Source organism: Mirounga angustirostris, unplaced genomic scaffold (genome assembly GCF_029215605.1).
Source record: "Mirounga angustirostris isolate CCGP_5_RB_7025 unplaced genomic scaffold, mMirAng1.0.hap1 SCAF_4, whole genome shotgun sequence".
NCBI lineage: Eukaryota > Metazoa > Chordata > Mammalia > Carnivora > Phocidae > Mirounga > Mirounga angustirostris.
The window spans coordinates 138266568-138284777 of NW_026991712.1; the positions used below are offsets into that span (position 1 = coordinate 138266568).

General features: G+C 40.8%; 1 protein-coding gene across 2 annotated transcripts in view; it reads right to left on the minus strand.

The window, feature by feature from the left end:
• Nucleotides 1-18210, minus strand: part of LOC123859532 (inactive tyrosine-protein kinase transmembrane receptor ROR1) — a 478330-nt gene that overhangs the window by 95777 nt on the left and 364343 nt on the right. For both annotated transcript variants that reach the window (XM_054512827.2, XM_064589028.1), the window contains exons 7-8: nt 17832-18077; nt 3487-3698 (exon numbers count right to left, since the gene is read on the minus strand). In XM_054512827.2, coding sequence (XP_054368802.1) covers nt 3487-3698; nt 17832-18077 — 458 coding nt within the window. The remainder of the gene's footprint in view (nt 1-3486; nt 3699-17831; nt 18078-18210) is intronic.

An 18210-nucleotide genomic window follows, 5' to 3' on the forward strand; every position in this document is an offset into this window, starting at 1 on the left:
AATGAACAGTACCTTATATGAACAGGGTCTACTTCATTCTCTGAACAACTGAGAAAAGTAAGACTCAGAGAGGCCAAGTGGCTTCTCAGGGCCACAGGGCAAGGGGGATGGGTAGGGGGCTGCGGTTAGAGCCAGAGAAGCATCTCCATTTCCTGAGTGTTCGTGGCTCAGCGCTGAGGTGCCTCTCTGGTCCACTGACTTCCTTTCCCCACGGATCAGCAGGAAACTCAAACCTCATTGAGGTCTAACTTCCAACTGCCTCACTCACCTCTCTGGACACCCAGGCCAGGTCTGTCCACCAGTCTGTCCATGACTGCTATTGTCCCCTCTGAAGGGTATGGGTTTCTAATCTCCCTGAGGAGCCTCTTCTTAATCCCAACACTTGCAGGGGATTTTAGAAGCTCAGCAAGTAGAGAGAAAGAGAAACAATTTAAAACCTGAAGGGCATATTCATTTGGATCAATAAAAATCCTGGAGCCTCTGACTTTTGAATTGACCAAGGCAAAATAAGAGTAAGGCTCGGGCATACCAGCTTCCATTCTTTCTTCTTTAACACCTCCTCCTCCAAATATCCTTTTGATTTTATGCTGGTAGGGCGTTTGTTTTCAGGATTTTTTTTTTTCTCTTTCTTTCTTATGTGTGTTCTTTCCTTCTAACTTTTATAGGTACGTGTAATATTTATGTGTCAGTGACCTTCCAAAGCACTTTTAGAGAGAGTGATTGTTTACAGTTAAGAATTTTCTTTAAGGTCTACGAAGTCCTTTGTGCTTTTTCCAGGAAAGGCACTCAGTAAGAACCAAAACAAACAACAGAATAACTCAAATTTGATTGGAACCAAATCTTTTAGGAGAGTAAGAGAAAAAGAGTGAGCATTTGTTTTTGTTGTTTCTTTTCCCCTCCTCAACCCTGTCAAAGATACTCGAGTCATTCCGACCTACGGTGTGGTTCAGAATTATTTGAGAGCTGTTTAAGGCTGAATTTTAAGCCTTGGGTTGGAGAAATCTTGGCACTGGGAGATTTTGCAAGGGACACTTCAGAAATCATGAAAACCATGTTTACTTCACCAAGTCTTTGGGAAAATTTGTCCCAGGATATTTTACATTTGTCTCTACGACCATGGAGGAGGGAGGACTATTACTGCTCTGGCCAAATTTCACATGTCTTTGGCAGGACTGGAGCTATAGCATTTAGACGTGTGACTGTTACACAAGCCTCTTAAGGATTTATCACAAGGCAGGGTGATGCCTGTGGTTAGTGTTCAGCCCAAACTAACCAAATGGAATCATATTCAGTTGTTTGCCTGACCCCCTCCCACTCTCCCTTCCCAGCATGATTTGTCCTGTGAAAAAGTTATTATGGGGTCAGGCGAGTGCAAGGACTTTATTTAGTCATGAAAAATCCTATGTTCACATTTCATCTCTTCCAATCTCTAGCTCTTTGATTTTGGACAAATTACTTAATCTGTAGAAGTCTCAGTTACCCTAGTTGTGTGGTAGCAATAATCACATCTATATTATAGAATATCTGCAAGGATTAAATGAGATGATGAGTATAAAATCTCCTGGGATAGTACCTGGCAATCTGCATCCCTCAACACACATTAGCTTTCTCCGTTTATGCCACAAAGCTCTCTGAGATCTTTATTGGAAAGACTGCATAAACCCAAAACATCATGCCTCTTGGACATCATGCTTTGCAAAACAAACCTCTGCTAATAATGGAATTGAGTTGCAGACTGAGGCTGACCTACACAATTGACAGTTTTCCCAAATGGAAAGAACTCTTCCCATGGTTCCTGCTGCAGCCCGGAGGAGCCCGCCTCTCCGGGATGGTGGCAGGGACAAGGTGACTGCTGTAAGCCAGATGATCTGGGTCTCTCTCCTGTCCAGAGTTCTGGCATTTCTAAGGTTTCTCAACATTTAATAACAGAAATAATGGAGAAAGATGCTCATGGAAAAAGACCATTGTACTAGAACTCTGAAGCCTGGGAAATGTAAAAGTTCAACAGGGTGTTACCTCATTAACCCCTCTTTTTTCTTCTACTCCCTTGTAAGGATTAGATGTGATGTTCTCTAACATGCTGTAATGGATGTAAGCTGGCTAGCTGGCAGCTAGGATGTCAGAAACAACTGAACCCCCACTGCTACCTGTCCCCCAACCTACTTAGTGAACACTGTTGTCTTCAGGGTCTGTGGGTTTTTTTTTTTTAATGGTAAAAATTCAGACTTAAGAGAACTGTGGTTTTGCTTGGGACAGAATACTTAAAAAATGAATTTTTAACACTTAAGAAATCCAAAAACCTTACCAACAAATATGACTACAACAGAAAAATGTCTTAAGACTTTTTAAATTAAAAAAAAAAAAATCCAACTGCAACGCAGACTAAAATCAAATGAGGGGCTAAGAGTCAGCCCCAACAGGGAACTCTACTAATTAGTTAAAAGGATTAGTTAATTTGAGTGTGAAGACATTTTTCTCTAAAATTTTATTAAAGAGATACATCTTCTCTTTATGAAGGTCAAATGAATAATATGGTCACTAACCCACAGAGAAGATAAATATTTGCAGAATGAGTGAATGAATGTCCTATGGAGTTGGAATAAGAAGAAAAGACAGGCTTTTTGGATGTCTTCTGAATTATTTAAATGAAATCTCTTTGCCGAGAGCCTGGGATTGAGGTTCTGGCTTTCTGGAGAGAAAGGATCTGTTGTATTTCAGCTTCAAGATGTGGTGTGTGTGTTCCATTTAAGGTAAGGGCCGGTGACCCTGGGTTCCTTGCTAAGACCTGGAGCAACCCACATGTTGAAAGATGAGGAGGAAAAACTAAAAGGAAGTGGGTTGAATTAGCACAGAGATGAGAAGGCTAAGGTGGGCGATCATACAACAGAATTCGAAGATTATAGGAAGGACAACACTTCTCTTTAAATATGCTTAAACCAAAGAGAAATGGATTTAGGTTAGGCATTAAACCTAACTGAGCTCCTCGGTTAGGACTTAGGTTTTGTTCTTGTGGCAAAAAAGCACATCACATAAAACTTACTGGTTCTTAAGTGTACAATCTATGCACGCTGTTGTGCAATATAAAGGATTTTTTGACAGTTAAAAGTTAGTAAACCATGCTTTCTTTTTTTCTCTGTTCATCTCTTTCGGTTTGATTGGAAGGGTATGGTCTTTCCTTCTTTGAAATTTTGCAAAATAGCTCACACTCGGAATCCTTAGGAGAGATGATGTCCTAAGGATTCTTTCTAGCCCAGACTTGATGGTAAGGCAGTGATGGGGCTGGCCTGACACGGACGTGGACACACTGATGAAAGAATGTTCCAGGTGCCCTGCATAAAGTTACAGGTGTACAGTTTGCTGAAATTGACCTCTAGAGCTTGTAAACTCTGAGTCTAGATCATTTGATTTCTAAGCTGGGGAAGGTGCTAAGTTTTGCTTTAACCCGAAGCCTGCGGAATCTATGCAGCTCCATACTGCTAACTTTACCTTGGGTTTATATGCATTAAGCATTGACATCTCCACATTTTGACCTCTGACGTGTTTCGGTTGCCTCTGGACAGGTGGTGACGAGGTCTTCTGGTTATTGCGGCAGACACAAATGAAGAAGAAGAGCAGGGCAATGGCCAGAGGAATGGCAACACTTGGCACGAGTATGTACAAGATCTCCATTTTATTCTTCTCCTTGGAATCCTTCGAATCTGGGCACAGAAATAAAAAAGAGCAAAAGTCACACTAGTTCAAATAACATGTATAATATTACATCGCATAGTTGAAAATGACCTCCTATTCTTCTGTACACACAAATTCACTGGAGAAAAAAGGAACCATTGCTTATTACAATTTGTTTCTATCAAACCTTCAACATAATTTATTGAAGTTTAAAAGTTTAAAGTTCAAGTGTTTAAAAATTGCAGAGGGACATTGTGAAGGCTTTGCATGTGTGTGGGTCCCCCTCTGATGTTGCCTCTCTTTAGCAGCAGATCAGCATTTCTCTGACACCTTCAAAGTTAAACGTCATGTGAATGGACTGTATATACCCAAGAGCATTCATGTGGACCACAGGGCTCTTCTTCCATTGGCTGCTAGCCCAGATCAACGACTACAATGTGTTCTTCCAGAAATCATGCCCTTGTCTTGGCTGGTTTGGACTTACAGGGCCAGCCCTGCATCTTCCAGAATCAATGTCACTCAGGAATCCTGGTCCCAGGGTCCATAAAGCCACTGGCCTGAGAATATGGGGGACCTGACTCAGTTCCTGATGTGACCTTGAACAAATGATTCACCTCTTGGGGCCTCACTTCTTCTCATCTGCACAAATGAAGTATCTATTTTGGATGGTGTCTACCGTTCCCTCCAGCACAGCATCACTGAATAACGTGACACCTTTTGAAACCCCAGAATTCTTCTTAAATGATTTCATATGAGCCCAGTAATTATGAATGCTAACACTCTGAAGTGTATTTTTGAAATCTTATATATCTACTCTACCATTGCTTGGAAGAGAATATAATATATATAGAAGGACACGAGGCATACTTTTTAAAAATCGATTTGAGTCTGACCTTTAAATACTTTGGGCATATGATAATAAATTATTTGACTGACAAAACAAACAAGGAATTATGGGCAATAATTGGAGGGGTTACATAATACAGGCCCTGATCACCAATAAACTCATCAACTATCTTGCTTGAAGAAAATCCAAAGTGTGAAAATCCAGATTGACCCCAAATTTAGAGATGATTATTTACTTAACCTAGAATTAACCATGCATCCATTCACTCATCCTCTCACTTGTTCAGTAAGTCAATAAACAAAAGCTCCTACTGCCAAACATTATTCTAGGTACTGGGAATATAAAGTTAAATACGGTATGTCCTTTGTCTTTCAGGAGCTCATGGTTGGGGAAGGAGAACAGAGAAAAGATAATTACAATATGTTGTTGGAAATGCAACAGGGGAAGAAGGACTAGAGTAGTCAAGAGACCCAGAAAGTCCCTCTAAATTGTGAGCTTCCTTAGTACATATAAATTAGAATATACTATACAGAGTTTGTTCTTGCACACACCTGCTTTGGGAACCTGTTGTTCAGTGAGATATACAGTAACTAAATCACACTGCCTTCTCCCTACATAAACAGACGGGCACCAAGACCCGGGTGTTGGGGCTGTGCTTTGGAGAGAGGCGTGGGGAGGAGTAAAATCTACTTATTGCGTATACTAAAAGTAACGGTTTTAATATTTACTGAGTGTTTTCTAGAACAAAATGATGTTAGCTATTATTATTAATATGGGCCAGGTACTGTTGGAAGTGCTTTTCATTAACTCATTCATTTTATCCTCACAACCAACCCCACGTGAGGCAAGAGCCATCCTTATGCCCAGTTTTACAGGTGACGAAGCTGAGGGGACAGAGTGGTTAAGTAACCTGCTCCAGGATATGCAGCTAGTAATTCTAAAGCTGGGACTTCTCCCCTGTTGGTCTGGCTTCATATCTCCTGCCCTAGACCCTCCACTCCACTGCCAGGAATTTGAGAATGGTGCTGTTTGGCACCCCTTCTCTTGTGGTAGGACTTGTTGTGTTTCTCAAATGTGGGAAGGACGAGGGAGGTCTAAACGGTGGGGAAGGACACGGAAGCTTTGCCAGATGTGCTACTTTCGCACTCCCCATTTTATACAGTGGCAGGTAACACATAACCCAGGCGTCTCTGGAGGCCATTCTAGTGGTTCTCATCCTAGGAACTGTTCTCAGGTCCTTTTGTAACAATTGTGTCCGCATGTCTATGGGTGGATGGACAGAGAGAAAGAAATCAAATGAAAAGTGCTTACCACAGCACCTAGCAGATAGATTGATCTTCTATATCAGGAATATAGTAGATCCAGATGAGATCATCTGTCTATCTAAGATCTATCTGTCTGTCCGTCTATCTATGTAGACACTTTAGAGATGATATAGCAGAATAAAGGAACGGTGTGTCTTAGAGTCAGAAACCTCTGAAGACTGCCTTTGTCATCATCTGTGCAAACTTCAGTAAGCACTTAGCCTCTCTGAGCAAACCCATCTGCAAAATGAGAAGAGTAATACCTATTTCATAGGGTTGTTTTAAACAGTAAATGAAGGAACGTAGGAGGGATCTACTCTAGTACCTATTACAACTCAGTCACTTGATGTTTAGCCCTTACCCTTAGAGTAGAAAAGGATTCAGAGATAAAACTTTTGGGCAGGGGGGACGCCTGGGTGGCTCGGTCGGTTAAGCGTCTGCCTTCGGCTCAGGTCATGATCCCAGGGTCCTGGGATCGAGCCCCACATCGGGCTCCCTGCTCAGTGGGGAGTCTGCTTCTCCCTCTGCCTGTCGCTCCCCCTGCTTGTGCTCTCTTTGACAAATAAATATTAAAAAAAAAAAAAAAAAAAAACTTTTGGGCAGGGAATTCTAAATAACCTCAAGCAGGAAACAACCTCTCTGACCCCCATGTCCTCATTTACTTAAGAGGAATAATTGCTCCACCAATCTTATTTGGTTCGTGTGAGAGAGAATGTTCCTGACAAAACTTAAGAAAATTGAAAACTGCCACACAGTTGTTGGATGCTATGATTATTAACATTATAAAAACACTTTCGAATCTCTCAGTACCCTAGTGTGTGCCGGGTTGGGGGTAGGGGGGGATCCCTCTTGTTATTCTTGGATTTTCAGTGAAATCATTATGAGGGTAACGATTACAAAGGAATGAGGTTAATTTAGTACTCACATAACTCTAGTCATTTTTCTGGCCCAGATTTTTAGCAACAAGAGAAAGTAGGGCTCTCACCTGTCTGGCAAACAAAGGAGTCTATCCTGTACTCATTCCGTATCAGATTATTCACGGAATGCCTGTGATTATAAATGGGAGGTCTGGGACAAATCCCCCTGTGGGTCTGCACGAGAACGAACTTCAAGAAGCGGAATCCTTTAAACACAGGCAAACTTGGCTCTTTCTGATTACATGCAGGATATGCAAACGAGCCCAGAGTGTCTTCTTGCCAAGGGAAATAATCAAGCAGAACAATACGCGGCCATGTTGGAAGTGACTGAAAACAAATTTCGGCCTATTGTCAACCTGTGATACACCACACTTACTTCCCCACACACCTCTCTCCGCATTAGGCCAGAAGGGAGTCAGTCTGGCTCAAAAAACTTCACATTAAAAACATTCCACAGAACAACTAACCTTACTCATGGAAAATTAGAAAACTAACATTTACTCAACCTCTTTTTAACAGCCTTGCATTTTTATTCAACACTTTAACCAGGTCCTTGGTGTCATCTCAATTTTACATGTAGACAAATTAAGACTAAGAAAGAACAAATAATTTGACAAAGCCAGAAAGTGGTAGAATCTGGGTTGGAATGCAAGCCTGTCTGCCTTCAGGGCTTCTATGCTTTCAAAATTATATAACTAATAAAAATTAAAATACTGTATGGAATTGTTCTTCATCATTCTCCTTAAGATTCCAAGGCTCCCTTTAATGAGGGCTAATATCTGTTGGGGATTACACTATTAAACAGAATCACATTAGAACAATGGACACTATTCTTACTATTCACTTTAAAGGGTAATGGACACCCTCAGCACATTACAAAGAAACCCGGCGGAAAATTAGAATGGTGAAGATTTTTAATACTTCGAAATAACTGTTTAAAATTTAAATGCACATATTAGTTACATCAAGTTAAATACTTGGGATTTTTGAAACCAACTATTTAGTCTGGATCACATGATTAATTTCCTTTTAAAAATCAACAATTTGGTATCACAGGTCACATCTGACATTCCTATTTTATTTTTACAAAGATATTCAATAGTTGGATTAGTAATTAAATATAATGGAGAAAATACTCCTTTCTTATCCTAGGGCTTAAGACAAGGTAAACGTGATTTCTTATTCAAGAGGTACTTTCATAAAGTGAAACATCATCTGGGATATTACTTTGAGTTAAAACAAAAAAATCCCTAGATCTTCAATATGGCAAAGGTGGGGAAGAAATCTTACAGAACCTTAGAATCCCAAAAATAAATAAATAGCTTGCAGTTAGGTTTTAAACTCTAATCATGTCTGAAAAGAAATGAAAACCATAGAAAACAAATAGGAATTGCTATCATCTATTATTTGAAAACTACAAAGTAACTGGGTCTGTAGCAGATAGGAGCCTGCACCAGTGATATTTAAATATATGCCTGGAAGCCAAAGGAGAAAAGGTGTTAACTAGGTCTTTAGTTGGCATGCTAGGTCTGCCATTAGGTCTCTCAATTTAATGATGGAAATATCAAGAAGATGACCTGTATTATGTATTCTCAAATTAATTCTTAAAAAGACTCTGGCCATATATAGTGATTAAAATTTTTCTCTTCAGCAAATATTGTTTTTTAAGATTTTATTTATTTATTTGACACACAGAGAGAGAGAACAACAGGCAAAGCAGCAGAGGGAGAGGGAGAAGTATGCTCTCTGCTGAGCAGGGAGCCCAATGCGGGGCTCAGTCCCAGGACCCCAGGATCATGTCCTGAGCCAAAGGCAGATGCTTAACCGACTGAGCCACCCAGGTGCCCCTCTTCAGCAAATGTTTTAACCACAGCACACAATGTTTTAACCACAATAAGTGCTCATTTGTGAGCACTTGAGAAAAATCTTAGTAACTAGAATCCACATGAGTTCACTAGAAGTTTCTATAAGTTCTTAGGACCTCAGTTTTCTCCTCTATAAAAGGAAAGGGTTGGGCTAATCTTTTCCTTTTATTGAAAAAAAGTTTAACTATGGTAAAAAAAATTAGCAAAATTTACCACCTTAACCATTTTTAAGTGTACAGTTTAGTAGTGCTAAGCATATGCACATTGTTGTACAACAGATCTGCAAAACTTTTCCATCTTGCAAAACTGAAACTCTATACTCATTGAACAATAACTCCCCATTTCCCCCTCCCTCTAGCCCCTGACAACAACTGGTCTATTTTTTGCTTCTATGAATTTGATTACTTTAGACACCTCATACACTATTTTTTTATGACTGGCTTATTTTCACTCAGTAAAGTGTCCTCAAGGTTTATCTATGTTGTTGCATGTGTCAGACTTCCTTCTTTTTTAAGGCTGAATAATATTCCATTGTATGTATATACCACATTTTCTTTATGGATTCATCCATTGATGGGTTTGCTTCCACCTCTCAGCTATTGTGAATAATGCTGCAATGTACATGGGTGTACAAATATCTCTTTGAGATTCTGCATTCAGTTCTTTTGGGTATATATCCAGAAGTAGGATTCCTGGATCATATGTCTCATTGTGGTTTTGATTTGCATTTCTTTAATGCCTGATGATATTGAGCATCTTTTCATATACTGTTGGCCATTTGTATATCTTCTTTGGAGAAATGTCTGTTTAAGTCCTTTGCCCATTTTTTAATTGGGCCAATCTTTAAGTGCCAAAATTCAATAGGTTTTATAAAATTAAATCTCTTTCATTTTGATAGGATTATTTCAGAGTGGTAAAACAAGCACATTTAAACTTTCAGCAAGACATTTGATCAAGTGACCCATGATATCTTTATGGACCAAAGATGGAAGGCTAGATAATCTATCATTAGATAGATTTGTAATTTACCATGTGCCTGTACCCTAATAGTGTTAATCAGCAAATCAACCTCAAATTGTAGAGAGCTAAGCTTGAGCGAACCTGCCTGTTTGACATTATCGTCAACTACTCGACAATGACATATTTATCAAACTTGAAAATGACCCAAATCTAGGAAAGATATCTGACTATAGAAATAAATTTTATTTTTATTTCTAAATTTTTAAAAAATATTTTATTTATTCATTTGACAGAGAGAGAGCTAGAGTATACAAGCAGGGGGAGTGGCAGACAGAGGGAGAGGAAGAAGCAGGCTTCCCATGGAGCAGAGAACTCAATGAGGGGCCCGCTCCAGGACCCTGAGATCATGACCTGAGCCGGAGGCAGATGTTCAACTGACTGAGCTACCCAGGTGCCCCTACAGAAATAAAATTTTGAAGGCTCATACAAAGCAGGCTAAAATAATGACCCAAAACCAACAGTTTAAATTTTACAAATAAATATTATAGCTTGCAGTTAGGTTAAAGCTCTTGTTTATAGAAGCCCGTGATTAAGCAAATCTACTAAATAATTTTTGGTGTAACAAAACCATGAAAAAAAAAGAGGAAAAGAGAAGGCTAGTAAGTTTTAATGAAGACTTGAAGGTTCAGCTGGATCCAGCAACAGTACAATGAAATTGCTCCAAAAAATGTTATATATGGTACTTTTAGCAAAAAAGTACCTTCACTGGCAATACTGAATGATGATCGAAAGCATCATAGTCTTCTTCTACCTTCGCTGGTTTAAAAACACCGAAAAAGGTGTCTTCTAAGAGCAACATTTCTAAGAAAGGCTTTAAAAAAACAAGAAACATTTAGAGGAAAAGGAAGATGGGTAAGGAAAGGTTGGAAGAGCTACATGCTCTTTAGACCAAATTAAAAATTGAATGAAGGATGTGATAGGTACCTTCAAATGTGGATAATAAATGATACCAGAGGTTACAGAATGGATCTAATACATAGACTTGTTCCTTATTAGGTTTTAATTTGAATTCATGGCCAACATTTTTTAAAAATCAGGAGATTTCCCATATAAGTTTTGGTTTCAGACTTACAAATGCAGGTTTTAAGCAGTGGGAGCCATCCCATAACCTCTTCGGGGTGGTGAGATGTCCCTGTATCTGAAGGTCCCTGGCAATGCTCAAACAGAGGCTGGATGATTTCAATGGTTCCCCTCAACGTTCTCTGATTTTATAAACTGAGTCTACATACCTTATTTAGGTCCCTATTGTTCTTTTGGCTCTCTTGTGAAGCAACTGATTTAAAGCTAGTGATTGAATATTTTCCCTGAGTGTCTTCAGACCCAGTATCAGTCCTTTTCTCCTCAGCTCCATGCTGAGGCTGACTTCTAAGGACAGTATCAATGGGCACCCTTACCCTCTGGCTTCCAGTTAGGTTGGGCCAATGGGAGACATTGGAGGGACAGGAAGAACTGCCCAGGGCAAGAAGAATATGGGTTGCCATGTTTGTTTCCAGGCTCCTTCCTTGCCGAATTGCAGAGGATTGGCTACCTTCCTCCACCAAAGGCCACAGCCTTTGGACAGCCCTCTTTTCATTCTCAGCTCTGCTCCATAAGGTAAGGTAACTAATCATTCCTTTGACTCTTCAAGCCTAGGACGGTAATGCCTCCCACTTCTGCTGGCCTGGGTTCTTCACCTTATTGGTTTCCCCTAATTCTGCCAACATCTTCATAAAGAGTCTCTTTATAAAATTCTCCATGGTTAGCAGAGTAGCGCAGCGGAAGCGTGCTGGGCCCATAAAATTCTCCATGGTGTGTTTGCTTATGCCTTTTGTTTCATGCCAGAACCGTGGCTGATACAAAGCCAATATCAAAGATCATTGTGGTCTTATATCAGAATTCCGTCACCAAAGGGTTAAAGTGACAAGGAGCCCTTCCTGTTGGCACGGTGGTGGGCCAAAAGAGTTAAGAGCGTCCTAAAGCTTGTTGCTAGAGCAGCTGACACACTGGATACATGACTCAATATATTTTGAGAATGATAAAAAAAATCTTTGAGAAAAAATTATTTTATGGTTAAAAATGTTTATGGAACATGACTTCGTTATAGGTTTGGGGTAACTATTGTTCTTTACTTTGTCGAAAATGTATAGAGACTGGAGAATAAAGTACATCTTGAAAAATCTCTGTAGCATAAAAATAACTCTTCCAGAAAACTTCAAACCATACAAAGCCGTGCTCTATTCCTCCCTCCATCCCCCCTCCCCACCATCCCATTCACTGTAATGTTCAATTTTGGTTTGAAGAAATGGCTGAAAGACAAATTGCCTTACAACAGGTCTTCTATGAAATATGGGAGAAGGCTGCTGACAGTGAGTTAAAAACTGCGGTGTTCGCAATCTGGAAAACATCTGCCTTGCCCCGAACTGTAAACCACCACATTGCAGAAAATGGTTTGTGACAAAGCAGAACCCAGGGCGAGTGTTTGTAAGGTTATGGGACAAGTCAGGGCTATTCAGGCACAGAACTGGGCGCTGTGCCCTTTGGCAAACTGTTGTAAGCCAAGGACTTAAAAGGAAATACGAAAGTAATAGGCCAGGTATGAAAACTGCCAGTGGAGCCAAAATGGCCCCCTACTGTTCTTATCGGTGGGCACTCTGCGGGGATGCTGGTCAAGGAGTCAAAACCATACCACTGCCTGGAAGTTCTAGCTGTTTGGTAGAGGGAGAGACCCTTTACTGAGGTCTCTCAGGCATGCCAGCCTGGCTGGCGGAAGAAATGTGGCCTCTGGACTTAATCTAGAGTAAAATAAAGGGCCGAGGTTCAAATATGAAGGCACTAATACAATTAAGATTCGGCCTCCCCATACAAGTCAAGAGAGGAACAAATGGGGGACCTCCGTTAGCGAGGGAGAGAGAAAGAAGAGAAGCCACGTGGTAGAAGTAAAATGGCCAGATCCTGCCAAAGCTGCTCCCAGAGAAACAGGCATTTTCCACAGTTCTGCCCCCAGGGCTGTGTCAGAAAGCAATGATAAGGTCTACAGTGAAACTGTGAACCTGGGAGGTGTGCCTAGGTGCCAGTTGGAAAGAACATAGGCAAATGTTTCTTTTTCGATGTAGTTTCCACCCAACCCACAGTATTTGGCTTGGAAGGTGGCCACAGTGACTAGAGGTAAAGGCGTAGTGAATGAAGGTTTGCAGGCAGGCTCTCAGGGAAAATGGCCAACTCTGAGGACTGGGGACCTGGGGCTGCCGGGTGGGAAGAGAGCTGGATTTAATGGGAAATGGGCAAACGCTGCGAGCCCCGCATGGAGCTAGTCCTCATCGGGGCTGAGGCTGAGTGGAGCACCCTGGTCTCTCAGAGTAGATGCCTTTGTGGCTGGGGGTTCCACTTCTGCATGTGTGGAGCTGCAAACAAGAAAATCAATGGACAGCATCCCAAAGATCTAGAGAGTCCATAATGATCAAAAGAAAGAGGAAAATGAGAAAGGAATGTTTATTCCTCTGAATCATCTAGAATTTGTTCTTTAGGTAGTTGTGCCACGGTAGACAGAAGACTATACCTACAGTCCTGTGGACCTGGTTTGAATGTTGGCTTGAGGAAAAACAACATTGCCTCTACTTCTTCATCAGTAAAATGGAGAGGATACCTTTATCCTGTGGTGATTATGAAGACTCATTCATTGAACACATTTTATTGAGCATTAACTAAATCATAGGCCAGAGGCTGGTGTTAAAGAACAGACAACAGTCATCATGAAAATGCCAAGTGCATGACAGCGCACAAAAACGTTGGGAACTATGAAACAGTGCTTAACGTGATTCATATTTTTACCATCTAATTGTTTCACTAGGTTGTACGCTACAGAAGGGCATGCTTTGATCTACCCTATTCACAAAGTCTGAAGCATCGTAGAAGCTCAACACATATTGAGTTTCAGTGAATGACATGGAGGATGAGAGGTCAGGGACAGGTCAGGTCTTACCCAAAATATCTCTGGTCCTTTCACTTCCTCCCAGCACTACTTGGACACAAGCACAGTGTCCTAGCAGAGCCAATCCCCAGAGTTCACACCAGACATATTTGGTTGTGTTTAATTTTATGTTCTGTCTTAGAGTGAAAGTTTGCTGATAAGACAGTCTGCGGCAGGCCATTCTCAAATGCCTTTATTCTAGAAAGTACAACAAAGGCTCACATTCTGCATTTAATTAGGTCTATACTTCTTTTAGCCTTACTTGGTTGAAACGAAAACAAATTATCGGTAGGCAAATGAGACACCACATGGAGATTTTGAAATCTCCTTAACTCTGACTTAACTAAAGAATGTAGGAACTCCATCCCATTTGGGAGGGAGAAGGAAAAGGAAGCATTTCAAATCTGCCCCACAAGCTTTCAGCTCATTGTAAGATGAAACGTTATTCTCAACATCTATCTATCTATCTATCTATCTATCTATCTATCTATCTATCTATCTATCTATCCATCCAACAGACACACACATACCGTCTCTAGGTTTGAGTCCTTAGTTCAATTCTTATTAACCATGTGGCCTTGGACAAGTTACTTATTCTAAGTCTCAGTTTTCTCTTCTTGGGTAGAATAAAACCCAACTCACAGGGCTATAGGACTATTATAAATGACATAATGCATAAAAAACTCTTGGTCTTTGGCTCATTGGAAGCATTCAATAAATGGCAATTGTTGTTTAATGTTATTGTTATTCTATAGTTTAAACTGTATAATTCCTATCCAGTTTCTGCATTCCTTCACCCTGGCACTGTTGACATTTTGGGCTGGATAATTCTTTGTATGGGTCATTCTGTGCATTTAGCTTGTTTTAGCAGCATCTCTGGCCTCCCCCCAGTAGATGCCAGTAATATCTCACAACCAGGAATGGTGACCAAAATATCTTGAGACATTGCCAAATGTTCCCTGGGAGACAAAACTTCTGCCGTTTGGGAAGCATTGGTACAGAACAAAGAGCAGTGAGTGGTCCTCGAGATAGGAGACCTGGTTTCTATTTGTTGATTGGTGATCTTGGGTAAGTCCTACCACTTCCCTGGGCCTTGGTTTTCTCATATGGTAAAAGAGGGCAGGAAATTCCTACTTTCTCTTTCATAATTTTTATAAGAATGAAAGAGAAAGAAAATCAATGCTCACAGGCAGTGTTATGCTATTATCACTAAGTTGCTAGAGGTGGTCTATTGAGGGGCAATTCCGAGAAGCCTTGCCCAGTGACAACAGCTGATGCCAACCTGTTTTCTTCTTTAATTCTCCCCTTGGGGAGCCACTGGCCTCCCAGCAGCTGCTTCTTGATCAATGTCAAGGATTCCCTGTGCCTTTAATGGATGTACTTGTGGCTTGGCTTGAAGAATTCAAGAGGAACTGTTTCCTTTCAACATGAAATGAAGATGCTCTTTTTGATAAAAATTATTGTAAGTGGAGAAAACTGCCTTGTCATCTCTAGATTTAGCATTCATTTAAATTTATCTCTCACATGACAAGAACTAACCAGTGGTCAGAATGTTAACTTGTCCTCTGTGGACTGATATTCAGAAAGAAAGGGTCTCAGGGTTTCTAACATCACTGTACTGATTAATACTATGCTAATACAGAGTAATACGAGGGTGGACTTCCTCATCAGTAAGGGAACACTTTTTGATGTCATAGCATATTAGGAGAATCTGTATACTAGAATCCAGAGGTGCAGCCTATTGTCATTCTTTTATCTATTTCTGAAAAAAATCTTGAAATGGAAGCTAGCAGCGTGTCTGGGGAAAAGAGCTGTAAGCTTTGAGTTTGGTCAGAGTTATATGTAGATAGAGGAGGGTTCCGGTCCAATCTCATCATCTGTGTGATGTAGACCAGTCCTTTAGCCCTTCTGAACCTCAGTCGACTACACTAACACTTACCCTATGGTGTGGATATGAGTTTTAAATGCACATGAATATGTAAAGTGCAGAGCATTGTACAGGCACATGGTAAGTGTTTTGTGAGATGTAAGTGATCTTTCTCTCTATATCCACAGTCTGAAAGACTGTTTAAAGATTTCTTTCATCCCTCAAAGTCTGTATTTGTTCTGATTGCTTCAGGAAGGTCACTGAAATGAAAACCATACTTTTTAAGGTATAATTTAGAGTCTTGACTAAACTAAACTAATTGTAATAAGGCTTGAATCAGCTTATCAACAAATCATCCAGTTTATGAACAAATTACCTCCCTACTTCTAGTTGGAAATTAAGGGTCAGAAGTCACCCAAAGGACAATTGCATTTACCCAGAGAGGAACGTACAATGTGTTTCTTTCCTGAAATAATTCATTTGGTCTCCTTAAGGACACATGTCAGTATTCTGAGATAGCATGGTAGAGTAGCATGAAGATGAGGTTGGAGTCAGACAGACATGCCATTAGGTAGTTGGGTGTAACATCGGCAACATAGGGTTAATAATACCCATCACAGTGTAAGGGCAAGTATAAAGCCTATGAAAACCCCAAGCACCATGCCTGACACATTGAAGGCGCTCAGTTAGTGATGCTTTTCATCCTTGACTTTCTTATAGATCTTTGTACCTTATCTGGTTTATGAAAAGGGGTGGACAGCTAAGTAAATGATTATAAATCTACATTTTATTTTAATTCCTTTCCTATTAATGTTGAATATAGCATGTGGGAAAAGTCATGAATTATTAAGGGCACACCATTTAAAAAATACCGGATAATTTGCTTTGAAGTTTCCAATGGTGGCTCTGGAAGAGTTTTACTTCATAATTTGTTCTTTATGCTGTATATGAAGGCAGTTTAAAGCCCAGCAATACAAAAGGGGTCTGGTCCTCTTTCTCAAACTTGGCATGTTTAACCACCCATAAAATCATTTTGCAAGAGAAGACAATATAGTAACAGGTAACACATAAGAATGAAATTATAGAATAATAGTTTCCCACATTTTCATCACTAAAGTTTCTTTTTAACATTTTTATTACTTCTTCCTAGGGGCCTTTTTGGTATGTTTTAGCTTCCTCTTTGTTCCATAACATTCGTGCTAACTTCTATTGCATCATACGCACTGCATTGTGATTGTAATGTGAATCACATTTTATTTCTCTTTCAAAACCCCTGCTCCACAGTGGGCTCTCAATATTTGCTAAACTGAGAGCAAACATTCCTCTCTCTCTGTTGACTACATACCAATTATAGTAGATTCCTCTTTATATATTGACTATATTATTGGTTAAGCATTTACTATCTTCAAGACATCATAGAGTTTTTTTTAACAACCCATTTATTCTCCCAGTACCCCCCAGGTGGATGTTATTATTATGTCCATTTTCCTGCTATGGCTTTCCCCACAGCGACACTGGACTGTATGCCTGGAGAGCCCAGTTGACATTATCTATGAGAACTAGGATCAGGAAGAAGAGTCAGTTCCAAAACAGTCCCAAACTCCAGGGTTCGCCCTTATTTTCATTCTCTTTTCTTTCTCCTACCCTCCAAACAGTTTTCTAGGAAATGGAACAAACTGATTCAGGAATTTCATTTTCTTCCCACACTTCTGTGGCATAACAGGATGACACAGACGACACAGTTTAGCTACACATTGCCCTGGATGACTAACACCTGTAGATTCATCCTGCCTCGTGGGTGTTCTCAAGGACAAAGGGAAAACAGTTCTCTTTCGGCTTCCAGTACACCTGTCATGCTAAAATGGCTGTATGTGGACATGGACCATGGAAGGGAATGTCTTTTTCTACATGACTGACTGTGATGAGCTGATTCCCTTGCACCTGTTACACCCACTAATCACAATGGCTGTGGGAATAAAGTAGTTTGCTCCCAGAGAGTGTGAGCTGGTACCCTAAAAGGTGTTTTATATAGACGCAGCAAGTTTTATCTGCCTTAGAAACATAGTTTGGGATCTAGCAAACACGACCCCTCTCCTTTGCCCCCTTATCGACTCTGCTAAGGGCAGGGAGAGAGAGAGGGGCTCTTTTAAAAGTCCCTGAATAGGGCGCCTGGGTGGCTCAGTTGGTTAAGCGACTGTCTTCGGCTCAGGTCATGATCCTGGAGTCCCGGGATCGAGTCCCGCATCGGGCTCCCTGCTCGGCGGGGAGTCTGCTTCTCCCTCTGACCCTCCCCCTCTCATGCTCTCTCTCTCTCGAATAAATAAATCAAATCTTTAAAAAAATAAAAAAATAAAATAAAAAAAATAAAAGTCCCTGAATACGTTAAGGGCATTTACCACAGGCTGGGATGTCGCACAGGTCAGACTTGAAATTTTCATCCAAGGTGAAGCACCAGGGAGCCTCCTCCTGATTCCCTGGATTGCGGCAGTAGGAATGGCCCCCGTTCAGCTCCGGGAAACGGAGGGCGGTAAAGGTGTGCATGTGGGGGTACTGGGAATTCCACGGCTGGCACTGGCGCCCTGATTTGGTCACACTCACGGTTCCCCGGTAGTCCACACCTGTGTTGTTATAGCACCTGTGATCTGAAAAACGGAAGGGAGAATGGCCCAAACCGTGAGAAAGAAACAAGAGATGCTGGAGCTCCCAGACAGCAGTTTCTGGAAGAAGGACTTGCAATTAACCTCATGGCTAAGGCTCCCCTGCTGGTCAGGGGCC